This window comes from Plecotus auritus (genome assembly GCF_963455305.1).
Source record: "Plecotus auritus genome assembly, chromosome: 3".
Classification (NCBI taxonomy): Eukaryota; Metazoa; Chordata; class Mammalia; order Chiroptera; family Vespertilionidae; genus Plecotus; species Plecotus auritus.
The window spans coordinates 28,259,918-28,284,122 of record NC_137772.1 but is presented as its reverse complement, the minus strand read 5'-3'; the positions used below and the strand labels follow the sequence as shown (position 1 = coordinate 28,284,122).

Here is a 24,205-nt window from a genome sequence, read left to right as displayed (position 1 = left end):
CAGGCAGTGATAGAATTCAGCTCAGCACTCCACCCCCTGCATTCCACTCAGGGAATGCTGCAGCTGAGATGACCTCCGTGACCACTGATTCACTTTACAGAGAAGCGAAATGAGTTTCCTCATAATCACCGAACTGGGAGTGGCAGGGCAAGTGCCCCATGAAGCAGATTCTAGGCTGGGGCACTTTCCACTGCAAGTACCTGCCCTTAAATGCCCCCACTGCTACCCCAAACGCTCCAACCTTGGCATTTCCTCTGCCCAGAGGGCAGCTGATCCACCTGGCCAGTCCTTCCAACCTCTTGTGTCCAGAGGGGCGGAGTTACTGCTGGAGATTCCAGAAGAACCCTTTGGCCTCCTCAGTGTGTATTTCTTTAGAATTGTGAAGACCTCTTTTCGTGATAAAGGCTTAGGGTCTGCAGATCCTGAGGGTCCCTTTTACATCATTGAGACTATGATTCTAAGAAATAAAGATGACTCTTGAGGTACTGTCCAACTCCCAAATTGTATTCGATGACATCAGGACTGTGAATAATCAGGCTGGCCCAAAGCCAGGATGGGCTACGCAGCTTCCATCCTGAACTTCCTCCCACTCTTTATGAAAACAGGCCCGCCCTGTTTGGCTCCCTCATGGCCCTGTCCACTGGGCATCCTCCTGCTGCAGAGAAGCCCGCCCACCCGGGGCCACCGACCCCACCCCCTGCCTTGAAATTTAAAGGCGGCTGGAGCTGTGCAGAGATTGGCGTTGAGGTCCTGCTAGAGTCCGGGGCCGACAAGAAAGCCTTTCCAGGAGGCAAGCAAGGCAAGGAGTGGAGGTAGGTTGAATTCTGTGCCTGCCTGTCCAGCGGCTCCTCTTCTCTCTCTTAAAAGTCTTTCTGGCAAACTAAGCCAATTCAAGGAATGCCTGAGTCAGGGACTGACTTTGTGCTCCAGGCAAAAAGAGGATTAGCTAGCGTCTGCACCCAAAGGAGATTTCTTATTGAATCTGCATTTAATTGGGATAGGCTGAAGTGTTTGGGGCAGGGAAAGAGAGAGAATAGGAGGGTTTATTTCTTGGGTAAGAAATCTCCGCTTGCAGAGTAAAGGGGAACGTGAAAAGAATTACACAGAAATGCCCTGAATAGGCAACAGGAGCACCTCATGACTAACAGGCAAGAAATGTAAAATCAGCTGCCAGCGGGCCACTTGGGGTGGGGGCGGGGATGTCTGTCTAGGCAGCCTCCCTCAATGAGCCCGCGGGGGAAACTGAGGCTGGGGATGGCTCGGAGAGGGACATTTCCAGAGCATGATTTGGGGAGAAGTGCTGGGAAAGAGGGGGAGGGGGCTTCCAGAGAAAGGCCTCTGAGCTCCCCCTTCTCCCGCCATCCCCACTGGACCAGAGAAGCTCTGTTTTCTGGCTTTTTGCCCAGTGTGCAAATGTGAGGTCCTCTTTAAGGAGTTTTCAATTACAGAGAAAAAATAACAGCAACGTCCTTTATTCCTAAAGCACTCTGCAGGAAGCATATCAAGCCTCTAGATTTGCACTGTTATTATCTTTATTTTCTTAACCTCACAGGGCAGGAGGGAGGGGAGGGGAGAGGCAGAGAGGAAAATATGCTGAGCTCCCAGGTAACTAATATCTCAAGTGCAAAGCAGTGTGGTAAGGACCAAGCTGGAATAATGACGGTAGTCTCCTGCAGCCGATTGATGACAGAAAAACGTTACGTGTGTGTATATTTATGAGCCCATGGAGAAATTCTGCAAATACAGCTGTTAAGTGGAGTTCCCTCAAAAGGACTTCCTAGCAGTTTTAGTCTGTAGGCAGGAAGACTCAGGCTGGGATCTAAACACTATCTTGTCCAGAATCAATATGTGACGATCAGAGTGAGCTGCTGGCTGAGAGCTTCCTGTAAGACTCCGGGCACTGGAGGGGATGCAGTAAATACCGAAATAGAAAGAGCTCCATCCCATCCATCCATTTATTTTACCTAAAATGCCTAAGACACCAGCCTCAAATCTCTGGGTCTAGGTACCCAAATGGCTCTGTCTCTGTCCAGACTCTCCAAAACCATCTCAGAAGACTTTGTGAAGCCTCGGGTCAGATTCTGCCAGTGTCTGTGCTATTCTCAGTTGCTTCATCACAGTCTGGGATATCAGCCACCAGGGAGTAGCTGAGGAACTGCAATGATGCTGTTATTAGTTTGTGCTCATTGACGCAGGACTCTAGGACTTTTATTTCCTTGGGGCCTAAGACACTGATGAGCAGAGCTGATGGTCAGTACATTTCAAACTATCATAACGGACAGTGAAGCGATAGCTTTGGTGGTGTGACGTAAAGTGACCAGGGCCATCTAAGGCTTTTGTAAATGAGTGATGGGAACCACAGAGGAATTGGAGAAACTTCCTGTCCAGATGAGGCCTGTTACTGATCTGCAACAGGAGTTTTTTTGGCCATGGGATTTATAGCAGCCTAAGGGGTCATTAGGTGAGGATCATCATTTGGAAGGAACAGTGCTAGCTTCAGGGCTTCCAAAGCTGCCAGGGTGGGTGGAGATTATTTTCAGTCAGATGGCTGCAGTGGCAACATGGTTAAAGCAATGATAGTGGGCTTAGCTCCAGTCAAAATTCAAATTCCATATACTACTCTGAGATACCGAGTATCTAGTTCCAAGGAAAAAATTGGGGTGCTGATTATTTGGCATTGTGCACCTGCGGTCTCAGAATAAAATTTCCATTTCCTGTGATTTTTCAGCTCCATCCTGATAAGATGGCTAGTATGAACAATGAGTGAGCAGAATACTCTGCATATGTATTCCTTCTTTGGGACATTGCTTTGCATGGAGAAAAATTCTGTTTATAGTTTCAGATTGTAAACCTCATCCTCGTCAACCAGCTCACAAAACCGTATGATGGGTGTCAAATCAAATCAGATTAAAAAGTGAGAATGATTTAGACTCAGAGAAAGAGCTAGAAAGAATCTTAGAGACCATCCACCCTAGTCCAACCCCATGTGCAGCCACGTGGTTTTGTCTTAGTTGTCTACTTACATATAAGGACATGTTTTCCTAGTGATATTTTGTATATTTTATGTACACTCTCCTGCTGGGAAATAGACTTCTGTAGAAGAGGGTGAGAAAACAGATAAACCTCTTCATCGCCTGAAAATTAAGACTTATGACAGAAGGTAACATGAACCAGGTACTGGGCACACAGTAGGCATTTCATAAATATTTTTTGAAGGGATAACTCAGGCAAGTTCTGACACTGATCATGATTACCCAGGAAATGCTAACCAGCTGTATGCATAGAACTAATACAATTGAGTCTCCTTAGCAGCTGACAGCACTATCCATGCCAAAGGCCATGACCCAGAAAGTAACTCTTGGCCAACAGGCCCAGCTGAGGTGTGCAGGATGACTATGTGATGCTCCTGACCTGTACACCAGTGGCTTGGAGAGGTCTGTCTGGGAAATGACCTACAAGACCTGATTCTACCTGGAGCCTCTGATCACTTCAAGGTCAGGTTGAACCCAGATACTGGGAGACCTTTATATAAAGAGCCTTTCTGTTTATTATGTAGCCACAAATATTCCATTAACTTACAACTAGGCATTAGGGAATCCAAATTGAACTCCCTCCCCCAAGGCCCCAACATCCTTAGACCTCTTGGGCCTTCCAAACTACCCTTCCTCCTAGGGACACCCAGGAAGGGAGACCCTGGGGTGTGTGAATTATATTCCTTTGCCCAGAGCAAGGTGTTTGCACTGAAGAGAAAGAGGCTCTGGTTGCTTCTGGCTATTGTTCTGGGCCCCAAGCAATGGGCCCATCTCTGCCAGTGGCTTGGAGAGGTCTGTTCAGGGATATACTCTGTCAAGAAACACCCTGCTTCATTGCCTGGCTCACTCCTACTTGTGTTCAATAAACAGCTTATATAGTATCCATCCCAGAAAGCTAACCCTGACCAGCCCCGGACCCGCTGCCTTAACAAACGTGAGCTAGACCCCCTCCTCCACAGTCCAGTAGGACCCCTTTTTCTTCTGCATATCTACCTTCCATCCCCTCCAACCCGCCCCCCACACCCCGCATATCACAGCACAGATCACACTCTTACTATGGTTGTCTAGTTGTTACTTGTCTGTCCCCTTCCTAAACTATGAGTTTTTGAGGACAGAATATATGTGTCTTTATACCGTGAGCCTGTGCCTAGTGCATGGTTGATGCTCAATAAATGTTTCATGGTGAATACAGAGAGTGAGTAAGTCATCACCTACAAATTCAAGAAAGGAAGAAATTAGATTTGAGATAGAGATGGATGGGATGGGGATCTGATAGACACGGGGAAGGTGGTACCCAAGGAGGTTCTCAAGCCCCTTTGTTAGGCATTTTTGCATGAGCAGTTTGATATCAGCTGAGTTTCTTGAAGGTAGGGGACAGGGGACTGGTTGGTGAAGCTAAACCCAGTAACCTACTATGAATAATCTAAAAGAGAACCTCTCTGCTGGCTATTCACATTTTGTCATGTTCACTAAAAAGAGAAACTTGTTTAATTTTGCTCATTGTGGCAAGAGCCAGTGTCTGCCACCTGGGCTACAGAGAGAAAGAGAAGGCTTTTCTGTATTTTTTTGTTTTTCTGGGAGGCTCCGGTTTCCTCATTTTTCGCACGTAACGTCTCTAGTTGTCAAACATTCATGTGTTCTGCATCAGATGGGCTTTATCAATAGCGAGAGTCTAGCCTTCCAGCTGTCTTGGCCGCTAATTCCGGCTTCTCTCAACAATCACTCAGGCATGTGTTGTGTAAATAGGCCTGGGAAAGGCAAATAAAAACACAGATTAACGACAGGATAAAAAGCACCACCCCACATGCAGGAAATAATGGCTCCTGTTGATACTGATCTGTACACATAGAGATGAAGGGCATGATTCTCTCCATTGTAAAGCATCTGGCTGCAGGTCATCATAAGATGTGCACATGATCTAGGAAACAGTATTAACACATGAACACGATGAGGACCCCATAGAGCTTGTGTCCCTTCTACCTTGGCAGCTTCTAGTTACTGTTCCAGAGAGAAGCTGTAAACTTAGGTGCTCCCACTTCTGAAGGACAGTAAGCACAGTTAACCCTACTGTGCAACAGCCATTAGTAGGGGCTTTACCTGCTGCTTCTCTATTGCTGTAACAATGTGGCAAGGTGGGCATGACTAGCCCCGTAGGAAAACCAGGAAGCTCCACACAGTCTGTAAGTGGTCAGCGGAGTTTGAAGTTAAGACTCTAGAGCAGTGGTTCTCAACCTTTGTAATGCCGTGACCCTTTAATACAGTTCCTCATGTTGTGGTGACCCCCAACCATAAAATTATTTTCGTTGCTACTTCATAACTGTAATTTTGCTACTGTTAATGAATCGTAATGTAAATATCTGTGTTTTCCTATGGTCTTAGGCTCTACAGCAGTGGTTAATGAATATCATTCTGATGGTCTTAGGCTCTACAGCAGCGGTTCTCAACCTGTGGGTCATGACCCACAGGTTGAGAACCGCTAGCAGGGTCGCCTAAGACCATAGGAAAACACAGATATTTACATTACGATTCATTAACAGTAGCAAAATTACAGTTATGAAGTAGCAACGAAAATAATTTTATGGTTGGGGGTCACCACAACATGAGGAACTGTATTAAAGGGTCACGGCATTAGGAAGGTTGAGAACCACTGCTCTAGAGGCTGTGCTCCTCACATGTTGCTCCTCTCAGACAGCCACTTTGACCACATGAAGAACATGACAACCCAGCTTCCAGACATGGTAGGAGTAGTGGAAAGAGTGTTGGGTTTTGGATATTAGATCTGGGTATCCTGGATTTGAGTCCCGACACCACCTCTAACAAGGTGTGTCACCTAAGGGCCAAGTCCCTTATTCCTTTTGTTTTATTTTTTAACGGTTTTTAAAAAATATTTTTTTATTGATTTCAGAGATGAAGGGAGAGGGAGAGAGAGATAGAAACATTGATGATGAGAGAGAATCATTGGTTGGCTGCCTCCTGCACTCCCACTTTGGGTATCGAGCCCGCAACCCGGGCATGTGCCCTGACCTGGAATCGAGCCTGAGACCCTTCAGTCTGCAGGCCGGACTTTCTATCCACTGAGCCAAACCAGCTAGGACCCTTATTCATTTTTGAAGTTCAGTTCTCTCATCCATAGAAACAAGATAATATTGCCTTAAATCAGAGGTAAGGAACGTCCAACCCACAGGTCTTACAAGGCCTGTGAAATCATTTGGTCCGGCCATGTTAAAGCATTAGGGGTGAGTTAATTAAATGGTTGACCAAATATAGCAGGCTAATTTTTAAAAATACATTTTTTATTGATTTTAGAGTGGTAGGGAGAGGGAAGGAGAGATAGAAACACCAATTTTAAGAGAGAATCATTGATTGGCTACCTACTGCACGCCCCACACTGGGGATAGAGCCTGCAACCCGGACATGTGCCCTGACCAGGAATCAAACTGTGACCTCCTGGTTCATAGATTAACATTCAACCACTAAGCCATGCCTGCTGGGCTAGCAGGCTAATTTTTAAGTTGATAATTTTGTATGGCCCTCGAATGATGTTATAAGTATCCAAATGGCCCTTGGCAGGAAAAAGGTTGCCCACCCCTGCCTTAAATAATTCAATGGATGTAAAAAGGTTTTCTAAACTATCTGGCAAATAGTTGGTACTCAAATACATGATGAGCAAGTGGCATTAATCCAGACATTTCTCAAAAATATACTCCAATATCACTTTCATGTGAGGCCAGTAAAATGCGGACAAATTTCGATAATGATACAATGAAAGCTTCTGATCACTTCGTTTGGTTCATGGGTGTTGAAATCTGGAGGTTATCTGAAGAATTATCAAATTATTACGCATTTAATTACCATGCAGTGATGTTTGCTTTAGGGAGTGGAAGGAACAGGAGGAACTGCCCTCATTGCTTAACAGGAGGCTCTTTCAGATTAACATTAGATTGCACACTTTGTTTAGATCCAGACTTTGGGGTTAACATTTTATTGCACTGACTAATTGAATTCGCTTTTGCCAGCTGAACTTTGTTGTTTTTACAAGGATCTAAGTTCATTAGGAAAGGGTTTTGTTTTTGTTTTTGTTGTGTGTGTGTGTGTGTGTGTGTTTATGGTAAGAGAAGGCAGATGGACTTCTATTTTCCTAGACCCACAAACGACACTCCCTTGGTTCCCCCAAATCACTAGCATTACCTGGCAGAGGGTGGGATGTTGAGGAGATGACAATGCTCAGTATAGATTTTGTGAGTAGCCAGGTTAATATCCCTTGACTTAGACTCAGTTCCTTATGCCTATATTTTCAAGATGCTTTGGAGAGAATTCTACCCTGGTGATTGAATGGAGATGTGGCAGGATTCTGTTCTATTGACCTCATTGGAATGATCAAATTAAATAATAGACAGACTCTTCCTCTCTTAACTCCCACTTAATAAATAAGTCTGTTTAAAAAGAAAGAAAATAAGCTTTGGCGCATAGAAAATGACCTTGTTTAAAGGTTAAGAATTGCTTACATGATGGCAGTTTTTGAAACTGATTTCTATTCTGAGAGCATGGTCTCTATAAAATGCAGGACCTAGAGCTACCAGGCTAATGGCTCCTGTCCCAGCCTCTGACTCTGGCTCAAACAATAGTGAGCTTTTGTGGGAGCTCACCCCCTTCTCCGAGGCCTGGTTCCTCCTCCCATCTCACCTCACCTCTTGTCCTTACTCTGGTGGCATGCCTTTGCTGTCCCAAGGAGTTCTGACCATTTCTTTTCTAATTTGTTGGCATCCATTCTGAGCCATGGTGGTTAGAGGGAGAAGCGGGTGGAGGGAGGGTGTTTTTGGTTTTATAGCCATGAGTCATTTTAGGGTATTTGGTACTCTTACAGGCTGACTTTCTCTTACTCAGACTTCCAGAGAGAAACACAATAATAACTCCAAAATTTTCTTTACCAAAGATTCAGATTGCAAACCTTGCATACGGCATTAAATTCGATCAGAGTATCAATTTACTTTTGTCTTTTCCTTGCAATTTCCATCTTCCTCTACCTAGCTTGTGTGTCTGTCTTTTTCTCGTGGGCAAAAATGGAAACTAAATCCTCCAGTTCGATAACAACTGGGACAATCGCATTGTTTGTACCCGGGATTAGAGAAATTGACTGCGTGAGTGACTGCATTTGTACAGTTCCTTTATTGCAAATCATTTTTATAGCAGGTGGTTGAGTGTTTAAGTAAAAGTACTTACACCCATTTGTAAGTGTTTTACAGTTTACACAGCATGTGGACACTCATTCTATCATTTGTTCTCACAACAGAAACCATACAATGTTAGCCCTGGAGGAAATCTTGAGAATCCAACCCACTGCGTTTTGCATCCCTGGGAATAGATTCTATGCCTCAAAATATAGATGCTTTGGAAGAACAGCATTTTTATTCAGTCATTTTAACTTTATGTGAATGAGCGTGTCAGCTCCTTTATGGAGAGCAGATTTCAGATTTCTCTGGGGAAGATGAAGAAGGTGGGAGGACAATGGGGGGAAAGGGTAAAGCAAAGGGGGTATAAAGGCACTAAGGACAACACTTCCTCTGCTGTCCCCCAGGTCCTCTAGCTGTCCTGCTGCCACTTCAGTGACTTCACCCAGTCCAGACTCAAACAATTATGAGCTCAGTGTTCATTTCCGCAGGGGTAACATGGGGGAATGCTGATGGATGAGCACCACCCATCCATCAGCATTCCCCCATGTTTCCCCTGCGGAAATGAACACAGAGTGTCTGGTTGGTGTGATCATTGATTTATCAGACAGAATGGCACACATCCTGGGCTTGAGGACAGTAACCAGACCACTGTTCCCGTTGTTCCCTAGAGTAGGCATCATTCACACTTGTTCAGAGGGACTAGTGACCGGCGTCACTCTGTCACTGCAGCCAGCAGGACCCAATAGGGCTCCCAGGCGGGAAGGTCAGTGATGCTGTGGAAGCAGATGAAGTGTGGCTGCACATGCAGCATGCAGGTTGTGTCCTGCACAGGGGTGCCTGCCCTTGCATCCTTGAAATCCAGGCCATGCTTTATTTGCTGAGTCATGTGCCCTGTTCTTTCTATTTGCACGGAGTCCTTGTCAACTTGCCAAGCCCGAGTCTGCTGAGCTTCATCCACCAGAGAGGGTGCCTTTTACAAATCGGCAAAAATCAACTTTGTGTGCCAGGTTCAGCCTGCCAGGGTTGGAGCCTTGGGGCCTTGAGAATGGTAGGTTTTATGGCCATCCCATTACTCCTCTCATACAGTGATGCTTTTCTTTTTTTAAGTAGGTTTTATTGAGTTTAGAGAGGGAGAGGGAAAGAGAGATAGAAACATCAATGATGAGAGAGAATCATTGATTAGCTGCCTCCTACATGCCCCACACTGGGATCGAGCCCACAACCCAGGAATATGTGCTAACCAGGAATGAACTGTGACCTCCTGGTTCACAGGTCAACACTCAACTACTGAGCCACGCCTGCTGGGCTCATACAATGATTCTTTCAGTGATTCAGAGAGTCCAGTCTAACAAAAGTGAGAACCCTCATGGTTTTTCTTTGTCTTTTATCTTCTTTCTTTCTTTCCCTTTCTTCCACCCTTCCTTCCTTCCTCCCTCCCTCCCTCCCTCCCTCCCTCCCTCCCTCCCTCCCTCCCTTCCTTCCTCTTGCTTCCTTGCCTTTTTAGTTCTTTGATTCTGGGAAACCATCAAATATAGCAAAAAGAAGAGAACACATTTTTTAAAATCTTTTTTCAGTTATAAAGTGACCTCAAAAGGACTTCTTACACTTACTCCTCAAATCTCACCTCCCACCCTGGCCTCGCCATGAGCATCTGGTACTTCTCCCTTTGGTGAGAACCTGTGGTCCACTGAGGTGTGCTGGCATGGGTCCCAAGGGTCCTGAATCTGAGTCCATGTCTCTGGTATTCACTTTCTTCTTTGTCCAGGCACTGCCCAGACCTCTACACCCACCTCTTTTACAACAGCAAAGCAAGGACACGTTTCCCTCCCTTTTCTCATTCTCCTTTGTCTTTAGACTGCGCTGCTTGTCTGCTGGCCGGGTGACTAATTTCTTTGTCATTCTCTTACCCCTTCAGCCTGCCCAGCTGCTCTCATTGCCTCTACACAGTGAGGATGGAGCGATCCCATTTTTTTTTTTGTGTGTGAGACTCATTTGCACTGGGTCAGCTCAAGGCTCAGCAAGGCCAAAAGAGGCAGAGGAAGACAAAGACTAATAGAAGATAGACAGTCTCTAACTCTCCCAGGAGCAGAAGACAAAAATATGCTCCTCTCCCCCTTATGCTGATTCTTTAGTTACAAAAGGGTTTGACATGGTGCAGCTGTCAGAGCCTTTGCACCCAGCCCTAAGCCAGGCTCCTCCTTCCCCGGTTGGTCTCCCTCCCCCCATTTGTCCAGGGAATGCAAATATGTTAATACTTCACTTCCCACTTTGCCATTTCCAACATCTAGAATTGTGTTCCACTTAGGAGGATGGTGAGTTCTTGAAATAAAACAGTAACTCGGCAAGCATCCAGAGAAAAGACTACAGCAATCCCCTGGATTTGGGTGAATGAGAATATTGAAAAGACTGATTGGTTTGGCATGCAAGTTAAGTTCCTTGTTCAGCTGGTGGCTCATTTATTCATTCATTCATTATTTCATTCAGAATTTCTTCATGTCCCAAGAGTTTAGAGGACTCCTTATCCTCAAGGCTTGGCTAAGACAATAAAGGATGGGACCATCTACAAATATGTGAAAATAATTAAAGTCGGGAAGAAATGGGGGGATACATTTAAGAAGATCTGTTTTTAAAGGTCATAAGTAATGAGATAAAATTAAGAAGGGAAATTTAAGAGGAATTTGGGGAAATTGTGAGAAAGGGGAAAATTAAGGACAGCTGAGAAAGAAAGTTCGGAGCAGTTCCCTGTGTTCAGAAGGCTTTCTGTGTGCTCCTGCTATAGATGGCCTACTTCTTTCTCCTGAAACCAGTAAATAGTAGTGAGCTTCCTCCTCTAAGAAAGGGGCCCCCAAAGGGCACCGCCCCACACCCCTGCCTGAGAGGGGGGCCTTGGGCATGCCAAATCGGAACAAAGACCCAGATCCTGAACTTCTTTCTGTTCCTTTCACAATGGGCAAGGGGAGGTTGGGGAGTGGTGTGCTGGTTGGCAAGACGCCCTCTGAGCCCATGGCCTGGGTTTCCTGCTGAGTTCACTGTTGACCAGGCCCTCCTGCCCTCTCCCCAATTCCCCCAGCTCTGGTTTCACTCCCCTGCCTGTCACCAGCATCCTAGGAAGAATCGTTGGGGCATAACGAATCTCCCACCACCCCTCTCACCCTTTATTTTGTGAAGGGAGCCTGGGCCATGTGAAGGGAATGACACTTCCAACAGGGGGAGTTCTATGCAAATAAACAAAGAAGGAACCAGAGCCAGAGCCAGGCCAGGATGAAAGTCCTGTGAGCCTCTAAAGGGACAGGGCACTGAAGATCCTTGGGATAGGGGAGAGGTGTGGGACCAAAAGTTGTTGTGACTGGAGGGAAATGAGTCAAGGGAAGAAATTCCCTAATTTAATCCTTAAGGATGAAGGCGCGAGTGGGCCTGCCAGACCACAAAATAACATCCCGACCAACTAACCTACTTTAAGCTGCTGAGAGCAAGAGCATGGAGAGGCACATGAAAGCCGGGAATTGGGGGTCCAGGAAGATCTGAGCTTCTTGACTGAAACCAGATGCCTCTGCTCCTTTCTACACATCTGTACTTTGTCAGGCCTGTCTGTAAAGAAAAAGACCGACATCCCGATGGAGCGGTGGGGAGGGGGAGGGCTGGCCCGGGGGAGCCTTCTCTTTGTTGGACAAAGAGGCCTGGAAGTCCTGAGTGGAAGAGCTGAGGCAATCTGAGGTAGGCTGGCTCTGTGATGTGCCAGCAATAAACCCCTATGGTTTCCTCTAAAAAGTCAGGGAGAGGACATCACTGTGGCTCTGTGTAGTCAACCCCAGGGCAGGAACTCACTTCAAGGGAAACCACGCCAGCTCCCCACAGTCCCTGGGCTGCCAAGATGTGCCAGAGATGGTCTCACCCTTCAGCCCACAGAAATCTCTGGACAAAATAATCTTCCAGCAATCCGTGTCCATCCATGGATGAATGGATAAGCAAACTGCGGTCTATGTAGACAAATATTATTCAGCTTAAAAAGGAAGGAATTTCTGACACACGCTTCGACATGGATGAACCTTGAGAACATTATGCTAAGTGAAATAAGCCAGACACAAGAGGACAAATATTGTATGATTCTAATTATATAGGTACCCAGTGTAGTCAAAGTCATAGAATGGTGGTTGCTAGGGGAACGAGGAGTTATTGTTTAAATGGGTACAGAGTTTGTTTGGAAAGATGAAGCTTTGGAAACAGACAGCTGTTGATGACCGCACAACAATGTGAATGTGCTTAATGCCACCAAACTGCACTAAAAATGGTTAAGATGGTAGGTTTGGTGTCTTGTGTATTTTACCACTATATATAAAACACACACACACACACACACACACACACACACACACACATCTTCCAGACACTTGTCAGGGCGTTTCCTGCGGAGGAAACAGATTCTGGGGCGCCCGACCATGATAAAGTTGCAGGTTCTTGACCTTTGTGGTACTCCTTGACCTCTCACATCACACTTTTAATTAAGCTTTACTCCCATTCTTCCAGAATCTAAGGGACACTGAAGAAATGATGACTACAATGAAGAGAGAGCTGTTGTGTGTACTGCTGCTCTGTGGAGCAGTCTTCACTCTGCCCGGGCAGGTGGGTATGCAGTTCAGGTCCCTTAGGGCTGTGGTCCCTCCGGGGGCTCCTCAGTGGAGAGGCAAAGGGACAGAGGGCCAGAGGAGCTGCTGAACACATATGTACATAATCCCCTCTGTATAGGATGTTTGGGATTCAGGCTTATAGCAGCAGACCCTAGGCACTTATTGTGACTTGAGGGAACCGTTTTTAATTCTACTCCACTACCTCTGAACACCTTTTTTGGAGCTATCTTTTTTAATTAGTCCATAAAATACTTACAAAAGAATGCAAGTGTTGCAAGCCATAGAAGCAGGCAGGCTGCCAAAACCGGTTTGGCTCAGTGGATAGAGCGTCAGCCTGTGGACTGAAAGGTCCCAGGTTCGATTCCGGTCAAGGGCACGTAACTTGGCTGCGGGCACATCCCCAGTAGGGGGTGTGCAAGAGGCAGCTGATCGATGTTTCTCTCTCATCGATGTTTCTAACTCTCTATCCCTCTTCCTTCCTCTCTGTAAAAAATCAATAAAATATATTTAAAAAAAAAAAAAAAAGAAGCAGGCAGGCTGCCCTCCTGCTGCTCACTATCTCATTGGAATGGAAACTGTACAATACACATGCTCTCTGAAAATGTCCAGCAGCAAAGGACGTCATAGAAAGCCAACTGAGCAATACCTGAGCAGCAGGCCTTTACAAGAGAGTCAGAGATGGTTACATAAAGAGACAGGGACTACAGCTCCACTGTTCAATATGGTAGCCACTAACTTCTTGTGATTATTTCAATTTAAACTTAAAATTAAATTAAATATAGGGTTCAGTTCAGTCACACTAGCCATATTTCAAGCACTCAGTTGCCACATGGATTAGTGGCTATATATTGGACAGCACAGGTATTAAACATTTCCATCATTCAGAAAGTTCTTTTGGACGGCGCTGGTCTAGAAGGGGAGGAAGAATTAGACAAAAAGGCAGGAAATGGACTTTCTCCATGGGGCCAGTTACCCTGAGGGGGAATCTCTGGGCAGGTGGCATCTGATTGGCAGGTAGATGGGTGGTCTTTTGGATTGGCTACGTTTATTCTTAAGACACCCAGCATGTACTGATTCTTTCTCCACCCTTGGTTTCTCTGTAGGAAATCCACAGGCGATTCAGAAGAGGAGCCAGATCATACAGAGGTAAGATGAAGCTGAGGTGGAAAGGGGTTGATGAAGGTAGGAGGCAGGGTTAGGGCTCAGGGTGATTCAGGCTCTGTCAGGGGACCTATCTTCTATCCCCCACCTGATAACTTAAACTATGTGTGAAGGTGAAATTGTAGGGCAATTCTGCAAAGATGTCTGTGTGGTCCCCCATCACTCAATCACATGCACCCAGGTAGCTGAGGGGAGCAAGCCAGGATCTGAGAAGACAGGGACAGTTGTGTCCTCAAGGAGCCAGCTGTCAGTCAGAGTCACAAAGCCGGGGGGAGCCTGCACTCATTGGCCCTAAGTCTTTCAAAAATACTAATGGAAGTAGCATGTTTTCTACACAGATCAAAATGCCAACTTTCTTCGTTTGGGGCCAGAAATGCATCATTTCAGTGTGGTAATACTCCTGTGTATAAAAAATTCTAGTAGGCAATTATATGCATGTGTATAGTTTTGATGAATTAAAATGAAAAAAAAAATAGAGTATTACCTAAAATGTGTATTTTAATAGATAAATTCCTTCAAAATGAGGGTCCATCAGAGAAAAAAAAACAATAAAAGGAGTCTTTGGAGAAAAAAATATTAGGTACTTGTCTTCCAGTGGAGAGCAAGAAAAGAGTAAAGGATGGATTATCTAGAGAGTGAGGTAGGAATGTTCTCAGTAAGCCTGGAGGGGGACCATCAGTTCTGGTGAGCTGTGCCCTAAAAGGCCAGTCTGTCTTTTGTTACAGTGACCTGCAGAGATGAAAAAACCCAGATGATATATCGGCAGCATGAGTCCTGGCTGCGCCCCATGCTCAGAAGCAACCGCGTAGAATACTGCTGGTGCAACAGCGGCCGGTCGCAGTGCCACTCTGTGCCCGTCAAAAGTACGTATGGCTCTAACTGGTTTAGCTCAGTGGATAGAGCGTCGACCTGTGGACTGAAGGGTCCCAGGTTCAATTCCCGTCAAGGGCATGTACCTTGGTTGCGGGCACATCCCCAGTAGGGGGCGTGCAGGAGGCAGCAGATCGATGTTTCTCTCTCTCATCGATGTTTCTAACTCTCTATCCCTCTCCCTTCCTCTCTGTAAAAATCAATAAAATATTTTTTTTTAAAAAAAAAGGTATGTATGGACTTCAAGCCCAGGCTTCGAGCTTCAGCATCCAGGCTCATAGCCCAAACCCTGTCTTTATTGGTTCCCGACATGTTCAAATCTTTAAACAAAGATTCTGGGCATGATCTGCCTTAGGCAAATGTGAAGGTGCTGAGCAAAAAGGAGCAAAGCTGTGTGACCTCGGGCGAATACCTTCACTTGCCAAGCCTCAGTTTCTTTTTCTGTAAAATGGGGAGAACAATAGTACGTACTTCATGGTTTGCTGTAAGAATGAAATGAGTTAATGTCATAAACTGCTTAGAATAGTGCCTGACATGTAGGCAGCACTCTTAATATTTTAACTCATGTTATTCTCGGAGCTACTTTGCAAGGAATTAGGGGTTTCTTGTTTCTGCTTGACAGGTTGCACCGAGCCGAGATGCTTCAATGGGGGGACATGTCGGCAGGCTCTATATTTCTCAGATTTTGTGTGTCAGTGCCCTGAAGGATTTAGTGGGAAACTCTGTGAAATAGGTGAGTAGTGGATGGGTGGGTGTGAGAGAGGAACTAAAATCCCAATCGCCAAACCTACGCAGAAAGGAAATCTACCCTGGTGACGGAGGCAAGGAGGGGAGAGGGGACAGGAAGGGTCATCCAAGGGTTGGTTAGAAAACCAAAGTGCTGGGCCCACTTTGGAGTCTGGCTCTGCCACCAGTCAGCTGGGTGAGCCTAGACACCCACTCCCCTCCTGCGCTCCAGTAGCTTCAACAGCCAGCCTGCCTCATTGGTTTGGGGTGATGGCAGCAGCAGATGTGAGACCCCTTTGAGAAACTAAATGAAAGGAGGTTCACGTGTGAGATGTTGTGTGTCCTGCTTTCAATCAGATACCAGTGCTACCTGCTACAAGGACCTAGGTGTCACCTACAGGGGCACGTGGAGCACAGCGGAAAGTGGGGCCGAGTGTATCAACTGGAACAGCAGCCTTCTGGCCCGGAAGCCCTACAACGGACGGAGGCCAGATGCCAGCAAGCTGGGTCTCGGGAATCACAATTACTGCAGGTGAGAGGGCTGTCTTCCCTACCGAGTAGTTTTTTCTCTGGTGAGAAGCTGCTACATTGGGGACATATATATTGAGACAGAATTTCTTTTCAACTTTTGCTCTTAAGGCCCTCAACTCATTAGATGAGACCCACCCACGTTATCAAAAATAATCTTAAAGCCAACTGATAGTAGGTAGTAACCACAGCTACAAAATCCCTTCCCAACAACACCAGCCACATTAACACAAAAAAACTAACCATCACAGTCCACCCCTTATCAACTTGGCACACACCCACATCTCCTTAAACCACACTTAATCTCCAAATGAAGACAATAACTAAGTCATAGTCCCACCTGACCTGAAACAGTATCCTGTGCACAACCAAAAGCCCACTCTTTCTTACGCCAGAAGAGGATGCAAAGTCCTTGGGCCTGAGAGGGAAGCTCCGCTTTTAATGCCCCCTGGCTTTCTCTGGCTGATTTTTCAGAAACCCAGACAAAGACTCAAAACCTTGGTGCTATATCTTCAAGGCAGGGAAGTACGTCCCGGAGTTCTGCAGCACACCCGTCTGCTCCCAGGGTAAGTGCAGCCACCCCACCTTCCCTGTGGGGTCCTGGGGAAAAGAGTTTGGAGGACAGGTTGAAGGTCTTTCTACAACCGGGAGACGAAGGAGCAGGCTTCGAGTTCACCGTTTGGGCTGCAGAAGGAAGAAAGTCATGAGACTTAGGTCCTCACCCAGGCTTGGCCTCTAGCTCTTGTTGACCTTGAGCTGATTTCTTAACACCTCTGACCCTCAGTTTCCTCATCTACAGAGAAGGTAGGGCTGCATCAGTTGTTGCCAGTTCTTTTGAGAATGAATGGGGATTCTCCCTTTTTTTATTGCCTGGCCTATTTCTCAATCTCTCTCTCTCTCTCTCTCTCTCTCTCTCTCTCTCTCTATATATATATATATATATATATATATATATATATATATATATACTTTTTTTTTAATGTGACAAAATTTCCTAAATTTAAAAAATACTAAGTTACAAAAGGTAATATTAATTCAGCGGTGCTTTCACAAATAATTGTTACTTATCACAATAGCATGAAAAACCCGTTTTGAAGTTCTAAATATACGATACAAAATAACGTGCATTCAGTCTACAACTAATGCTGACACACCTGTGAATCTGAGAACTCTTTACAGTAATGCTAAAGCATCTGCCCCACCTCCCAGGATCTGGTCTAAATTGGGACTGCTAGATGATCTGAAAGATCCCTTCCAGTTATTTATTATACTACTATATTTTGTGAGTTTCAAATGGGGAGAAAAGAGGGTAAAGTGGGACAAGTAGATGAAAATAGGCAGCACTCTCTTTCCTTCCCAAGCCCAGCAAATCCTCCAGAGCATTTTCAGGCAAAATCTGAGAAATCAGGGCCTGCTGACATGTCCCTCTATTGAAGTACCTTAGTTCACTGTCAAATATAAACAAGGAAACCCATAATTACTTTCAAAGCAGCTCCAGAAATAATCACCACTAATTAAACTCAGCACCCTTCCTGCTGAACCTGAATATACCCTCTGAAGCTCTTTCAACACAGCAATCTAGGAAGCCATCTCCAGTTGATGGACGTTGGCACACCAACAGAAAGCCGTTTACCATCTCTGTGTGAAAGGGCTTGAAGAAGCCCTGGTGGGTGTGGCTCAGTTAGTAGGAGCATTGTCCCGAAAGGTCATGGGTTCGATTCCTAGTCAGGACACATACCTAGGTGGCAGGTTCGATCCCCATCCCCAGTCAGGGTACATGTGGGAGGTAACCGATCGATGTCTCTCTCTCTCTCTCTCTCTCTCTCTCTCTCTCTCTCTCTCTCTCTCTCTCTCTCTCTCCCCCTTCCCCGCTCTCTAAAAATCAATGAAAATACCCTGAAAGCAAAGGGCTTGAGGAAAACAAAAAGGGGAGGTGGGATGCTATCATACCCTTCTCACAGCAGGCTGGCTGCCTTGGATTCTCCAGGCCAGCAGCTACATTGCAGGCCCTGTTGCAAACTCCCATTTTAGCAGTTAATTGGTTTTGTTTCAGTTTGAGATTTCCTCTGTTTCAGAAAAAAATGGGAACTGCTACTTTGGAAAAGGATTAGCATACCGTGGCACCCACAGCCTCACCGTGTCTGGTGCTTCCTGCCTCCAGTGGAATTCCATGGTCCTGATAGGCAAGATCAACACAGCGTGGAAGACCAACGCCCAGACACTGGGCCTGGGCAAACACAATTACTGCCGGTGTGTATGTAGCACAGGGTCCCAGGGGCTCAGGTCTGTGCAGAGAACAAGATTGGGGCTGTGGGATGGGAGAAGAGTTGATGCCTAAAGTTAAATGAAAGACCCAGTGAATGGGGAAAAACCATGGCTATTATCTAGTCCAATCTATTCATTTGCTAGAATAATACCTATTACGAAAAGCGAAGTCCACCAGTTTTTCAACCCAAACCCCAAGTTCAAGGTCCTTTCCCATCGCCATTTAGTTCCCATCTAGTCTGCTCACACCTGGCACTGTTATTCCAACGAATTAAAAGAGTTTCTTCTCAGCACAGCTCCCAGTCCCTCCCAACAACCCTGGGAGAGGAGCATGTCACGTTGTTGACGTTAAAGTTGTTTTCTTATGGTGGGGTCTGTGACAGAGCCGAGTCCAGAACTCAGGATCCTCCTTCCCAGCTCAATGTTTTTGCCATTGGTTCTCTGAGCCCCCTTCCCGTCTTCCATGGCATGAGATGTGATTGAAAATGTGGTCTAAAACCTTAAACTCCCTTTATCATCTAGGAATCCAGATGGGGATGCCAAGCCTTGGTGCCACGTGCTGAAGGACCGCAAGTTGACGTGGGAATACTGTGACATTCCCCAGTGCTGTAAGGACCGGCCCTTGGCCACCTCCCTTTGCCCAGCCCCACTGCCCTGTCCCTCTTGACCATTTCCTCTGCCATGCCCTTTCCTGTGTCTTCACAGCTGTCTGGTTCAGACTGTGTGGCTGTCAGATTTTCAGGAAGGTCAGGCCTTGCTGGGGAGGGAGCTTCCATGACTAAAATGGCGGGGGGAGATAAACACTCTTGGGCAGATATCCACTTCCTGTGCCTGGGAAGTGTCTGAAAATAGATTATTATTACTCAGTTCCTGTGAACACAGATTAGCTACAGTGTTCCTCAAAAAACATAGAGTCTAACAGGGCAGGTAAGACACAAATGATCAGTTAACTCACAAGCAAGGTTGTGTGGAGCGAGTCCCCAGTGAGTGGTGTCAGTAAGCTTTCTTAGAACCTTGTGGGCTTGGGGGTCTTAAATCAGCTTCATGAGGATGTAAGATTTCACCTGGGCCTTGGAGGATGGGTAAGGCTGAGTAGATGGAAAAGAAATGGGGCAAACATTCCCTAGGAGGAAGTGGCAGTGCTTCGTTTTTTCTTAAACCAGGAAGTGGCTGCAGAAAGAAAACTAGAGGCAACAAAGCATAGCAGAAAGATCCCCAGTGATGGGTTTTGACAGATCTGGGTTCTAATCCAGATGCCATTGTGATCTTGGGAAAAAATCTTTCAGCCTCTGGAGTTCAGTGTTGTGAGGGTCACAGATGGTGTATGTACTGTGTTGGCATGTACCATGTACTCAACAAATGAAAGCTGTGGCTTTCATCACCAGGGAGACTTATACCCCTCTGTGCCAACCTGTAGAGCCAGTAGAAACTCAGGGGTCCCAAGAGAAGAAATCAAGATGGGTGCTCAGGACTTCACCTCAGGACCACAGACCTCATCTCCCTTCTCTGTCCTCTTCTCACCCAGCCACCTGTGGCCTGAGACAGTACAAGCGGCCTCAGTTTCGCATTAAAGGAGGACTCTTTTCGGACATCACCTCCCACCCGTGGCAGGCTGCCATCTTTGTCCAGAACAGGAGGTCACCAGGAGAGAGGTTCTTGTGCGGGGGAATCCTGATCAGCTCCTGCTGGGTCCTGTCCGCTGCCCACTGCTTCCTGGAGAGGTAGGGACTCAGCAGGCCCAGCAGCTTTTCCTGCTCTCCTTAGAGGAAACCTCACAACAGGAAGAATGTTCTAAGGCTGTTTCTCCATTAGGAATCCTCCCCACCACCATAAGGTGGTCCTGGGCAGAACATACCGGGTGGAACCTGGAGTGGAAGAGCAGAGATTTGAAGTCAAAAAATACATCGTTCATAAGGATTTCGATGAAGACACTTACAACAATGACATTGGTAAGATGTCATTATTCTCCCTGCTCCAGTTCAAACTCCAGACCACAACACACACACACACACACACACACACACACACACACACGTGTACACACGTGCACACACAAGCACTCGCACCCCTCCTTCCAAACCCTCGCACTCTCCTTCACCTTCCTCCCCTGAAATCAGAAGCAGCTCTGCACACAGGGTTTTCTCTTCCTCGCTTTCCCTCCCAGCACTGCTGCAGCTGAAATCGGATTCACCCCAGTGCGCCCAGGAGACTGGCTCTGTCCGCACCGTCTGTCTCCCGGAAGCCGACCTGCAGCTGCCCGACTGGACGGAGTGTGAGCTTTCTGGCTACGGCAAGCACGAGGCGTGTAAGTGGAAGGAAGTCACGGTCCATCCTGCCTGTCTGCAGGGCAGCAGGGGCTGCAGTCATTGACCAGACAGAGGAGAAAGTGGTCACGAGAGTGGTGCCAGCCCCGGGCAGGCACAGCATCAGTGGGCCTGTGTGTTGAGAACCCATCGTGGGCCTTCCCTACCTCACAGGGTCACTGAATAGGTCTGAAAAGATTTCAAGAAGGTTCTCACCAGAATGCAGACAGTAATTAAGGGTATGGATCTTGGACTACAGTCCCATAGACCTGAGTTCAAATCCTCGCTCTGCTCCTCGCTAGCAGTGTGACTCTTGCTTGGATTCATAAGTTACAATGCTCCAAGCCTCAGTTTCCTCGCTGGGGAGATGGGGACAGAACTAGCTACCTCCTTAGTTATGATGATTAAATGAGATATTAGGTTAAACCAGTGGTTCTCACCTGGGGTGATGTTGTCCCCCAGGAGACATTTGGCAATGTCTGATGGCATTTTTGAATATTGCAATTCAGGATGGAGGTTTATCCTGGTATTTAGTGGGGAGAAGCCAGGGATGCTGCCAAACATCTCCATGCACAGGACAGCCCCTCACAAAAATTATCTCCAGGTCTATATGGCAATAGTGCTGCTCTTGAGAAACTCTGGATAAAACTCTATAAAATCTTTGTTTTTTATAGGGCAGAACAGTAACATATTAGCCATTTCCCAGGACTCAACCTAATATGTGTAAAAGCATGATACATCTTAGCAATTATTAGAAAAGTTGGCTTTCTCCTTCCAAAAGGTTGACAACTTTCCCTAAAATCATAAGACGTTTTCCCTTCTCTCTTTTTCAGCTTCTCCTTTCTACTCTGAGCGGCTGAAGGAAGCGCATGTCAGGCTGTATCCCTCCAACCGCTGCACGTCTCAGTATTTATTTAACAAAACCGTCACGAGCAATATGCTGTGTGCTGGAGACACGCGCAGTGGAGGGAACCAAGCAAACCTGCATGATGCCTGCCAGGTAAACATGAGCGTCTCTCCATACTCCGAGCCCACCCAAGGGTAAAAGTGACCCTTGGCCAACAGGTTCTTAACCATAGAAAAATCCTCCAGCCAGCATGGGACGAGTTCATCTTAGTGAGGCGCTGGGGATTCTACAGGAGGGCCTCGGAGAATGAAGCAACCGGAGAAAGATCAAAGTTACCCAGACATAAGAAATCTGAGCTATAGGAAACTTCCCCGGTGTCTGCACAGGAAACTCCACCTAGTACAGGATTTCCTGTAAACCCCAAGCAATTAATTAGCCATTGGAGTGATGGATAAAGCAACACAAATTAAGAAATTCTTGACTTATGTAGGTGCTGGAGGATCGTAGTCTGCTTTGTAGCAGGGGAAGGGGGCATGGCAACCACTGGTTGGTTAGTAGGATAGAGATGATTTGTGAGAAGCGAGGTTTAAAAACTCACTCAGTCCAATAACCTGGGAAAGGAAACCATGTCAGGCTCTCTGTGTTGGCATCCTTACTGGAGTCAGCACTTCTGTTTTGTGGTAACAAGACACTGGCCCATGGGACACAGACCAGCCTGTGTATTAGGACCTAAATAGAGCCAAGGATCTGTTATTATGACACGTTCATGCCTGCAGTGTGTCAGGCTGACCACTGAGAGGCAGGGGTGAGAGGGGTGCCAAGAGAAGGAAGGCCAGGCTCTTGCCTGGAAGACTTTGTGGACTCTCTGTGAACCCCTTGTTCCTTGACAGCCTTTGGTCTCTTTTTGAAAAGTTTCTTCAGAAATCTCCATTGTACCACCTCGCTAAACATTCACATAAAGGTTGTCTGCAAAGTGAAACCATGATTATTTGCAAGTTTCAAGTTAAAAACCAAAACCAAAAATCATTTTGATTCAGCAAGACAACAGCAGCGAACAATTACCAAGAGTTTTGTTGAATCTCATACATTGTTCTCAGAGCTTTTCAAGCTTTCTTCCAATCAATTCCCAGAACAATCTCATCAAGTAGGTAGTATTATCTCTCTTATACTGATAAGGATACTGAAGCACCATTAGCCCAAGGCCACACCACTGTGTGGAGTTAAAACCAGGGCTGAGGCCTGAAATGTCTGAGCAATTATCTCAGAAACTTACTTTACAATATAGATACAGCCTAATCCTCTTAGAGGATCAAGATCACTGAGATAAAAGTTTTCTTCTGTGAACTAAGTACTATGAAGAGCACAATAGTAACACTACAAATATTCACCCTAACTTCCACCCAAAGCAGTTTTTGCAAACAACTAACCTGTTCTCCTTTTGCAGGGTGACTCCGGAGGGCCCTTGGTGTGTATGAAGGACAACCACATGACTTTGGTTGGCATCATCAGTTGGGGTCTTGGCTGTGGGCAGAAAGATGTTCCAGGTGTATACACCAAGGTTGCTAATTACCTAAACTGGATTCAAGAAACATGCGCCCATAACCAAGAACACCCAGTTCCCTGACATCATGGCAGACCTCACCTTCCTCCACTTCAGAAGACACACCAAGACGGCGCTTCTTTACACAGACTTCTCCTTGAGCCATCACACAGTACCAGTGCGGGGAGAACCAGTAGAAGAGGGGAGAGGATATATTTTCATAGGTACTTCCCTCTTTGGAAGTTTTCCAGGGTTAAGGTCTGATATCAGAATGTTTTCTGTGAGATGGAAAGACAGATAGAACAAGAGCTTAACCACCTAATCTATCCACGCGAACAGCTTTGGAAGTGGGACCACAGAGAAAAAAGCATGTCTCTGTAATAAAAAACAACAAGATCCTTCAGGAAAGAAGTATTGCATTAGAAACCGAATGTCTATTTATAGTCACAAGGAAGCCAGCAGAGGCCTGGGCCTCCTGAGGAATGGGCTAGCTGGCCAGATCACGTTCTTCAAACCATCCTTTAAATCAAGTATTTGGCTACCCCCTTTCTCCACTCTACAGCTCTTGGAGGGAATTCCTTTTGTGTACAGTGTAAATGTTTTTTTCTTTATAATAGAGAATTGTACCATTTTAATAACTGATCATCTAGGCTATAGCATATTTATGTCAGTTCATTGTAGTGTTTACTTTCTGTTGCCACAATTTTGTATTATACTGAAATAATAAATTAAAATTTATTTTTCACATATTTTCCCAGAGTGGAATAGTTGTTATATACACAGTATCGCACAGCTGATTTGTTCATGTTCACTTTTTTAAAACATGTGCAATATTTTCTTTCATTCATTCAACAAATACAGAATACTTGCTGTATACAAGGTAATGTGCTAGGGGCTGTGGATAGTAAAATGGGGACAAATAAACTAGTTAGACAAATAACAAGGTAGAACAGAGATGGACCACAAAATGGCAGAGAGAAGCTTTTCCTGGAATTCAGTTGCAGGAGGGATTAGGGAATCTTAAAGAAAAAATAGAATTAGGTAGGGCTTTCAAAAAATGGGCAAGGTTTGGACTGGTAGAGAGGTGTGGGAAAGACTTGCCTGAAACACGGAATATCAGTGCATGAAATAGTAAAG

The 24,205-nt window shown here is 45.9% G+C and overlaps 1 protein-coding gene across 1 annotated transcript; it reads left to right on the top strand.

The window, feature by feature from the left end:
- Positions 1-358: 358 nt before the first annotated feature.
- On the top strand, positions 359-23,817 carry PLAT (plasminogen activator, tissue type). Its single transcript, XM_080660681.1, has 14 exons — positions 359-812; positions 12,728-12,823; positions 13,932-13,974; positions 14,715-14,852; positions 15,482-15,592; positions 15,943-16,117; positions 16,588-16,679; positions 18,189-18,363; positions 18,901-18,986; positions 19,904-20,099; positions 20,191-20,327; positions 20,543-20,683; positions 21,515-21,681; positions 22,973-23,817. The coding sequence occupies exons 2-14, from the start codon at positions 12,749-12,751 to the stop codon at positions 23,150-23,152; spliced, it is 1,716 nt and encodes a 571-aa protein (XP_080516807.1). The 5' UTR covers positions 359-812; positions 12,728-12,748; the 3' UTR covers positions 23,153-23,817.
- The last annotated feature ends 388 nt before the right edge of the window (positions 23,818-24,205 follow it).

What these genes read in the sequence shown, in the direction of transcription:
- PLAT (XM_080660681.1), top strand. Translation starts at nt 12,749, where the DNA reads ATGATGACTACAATGAAGAGAGAGCTGTTGTGTGTACTGCTGCTCTGT. An exon ending in TGGGAAACTCTGTGAAATAG is followed by an intron (nt 15,593 to 15,942) that starts GTGAGTAGTGGA and finishes GCTTTCAATCAG; the next exon opens with ATACCAGTGCTACCTGCTAC. An exon ending in ACCTGCATGATGCCTGCCAG is followed by an intron (nt 21,682 to 22,972) that starts GTAAACATGAGC and finishes CTCCTTTTGCAG; the next exon opens with GGTGACTCCGGAGGGCCCTT.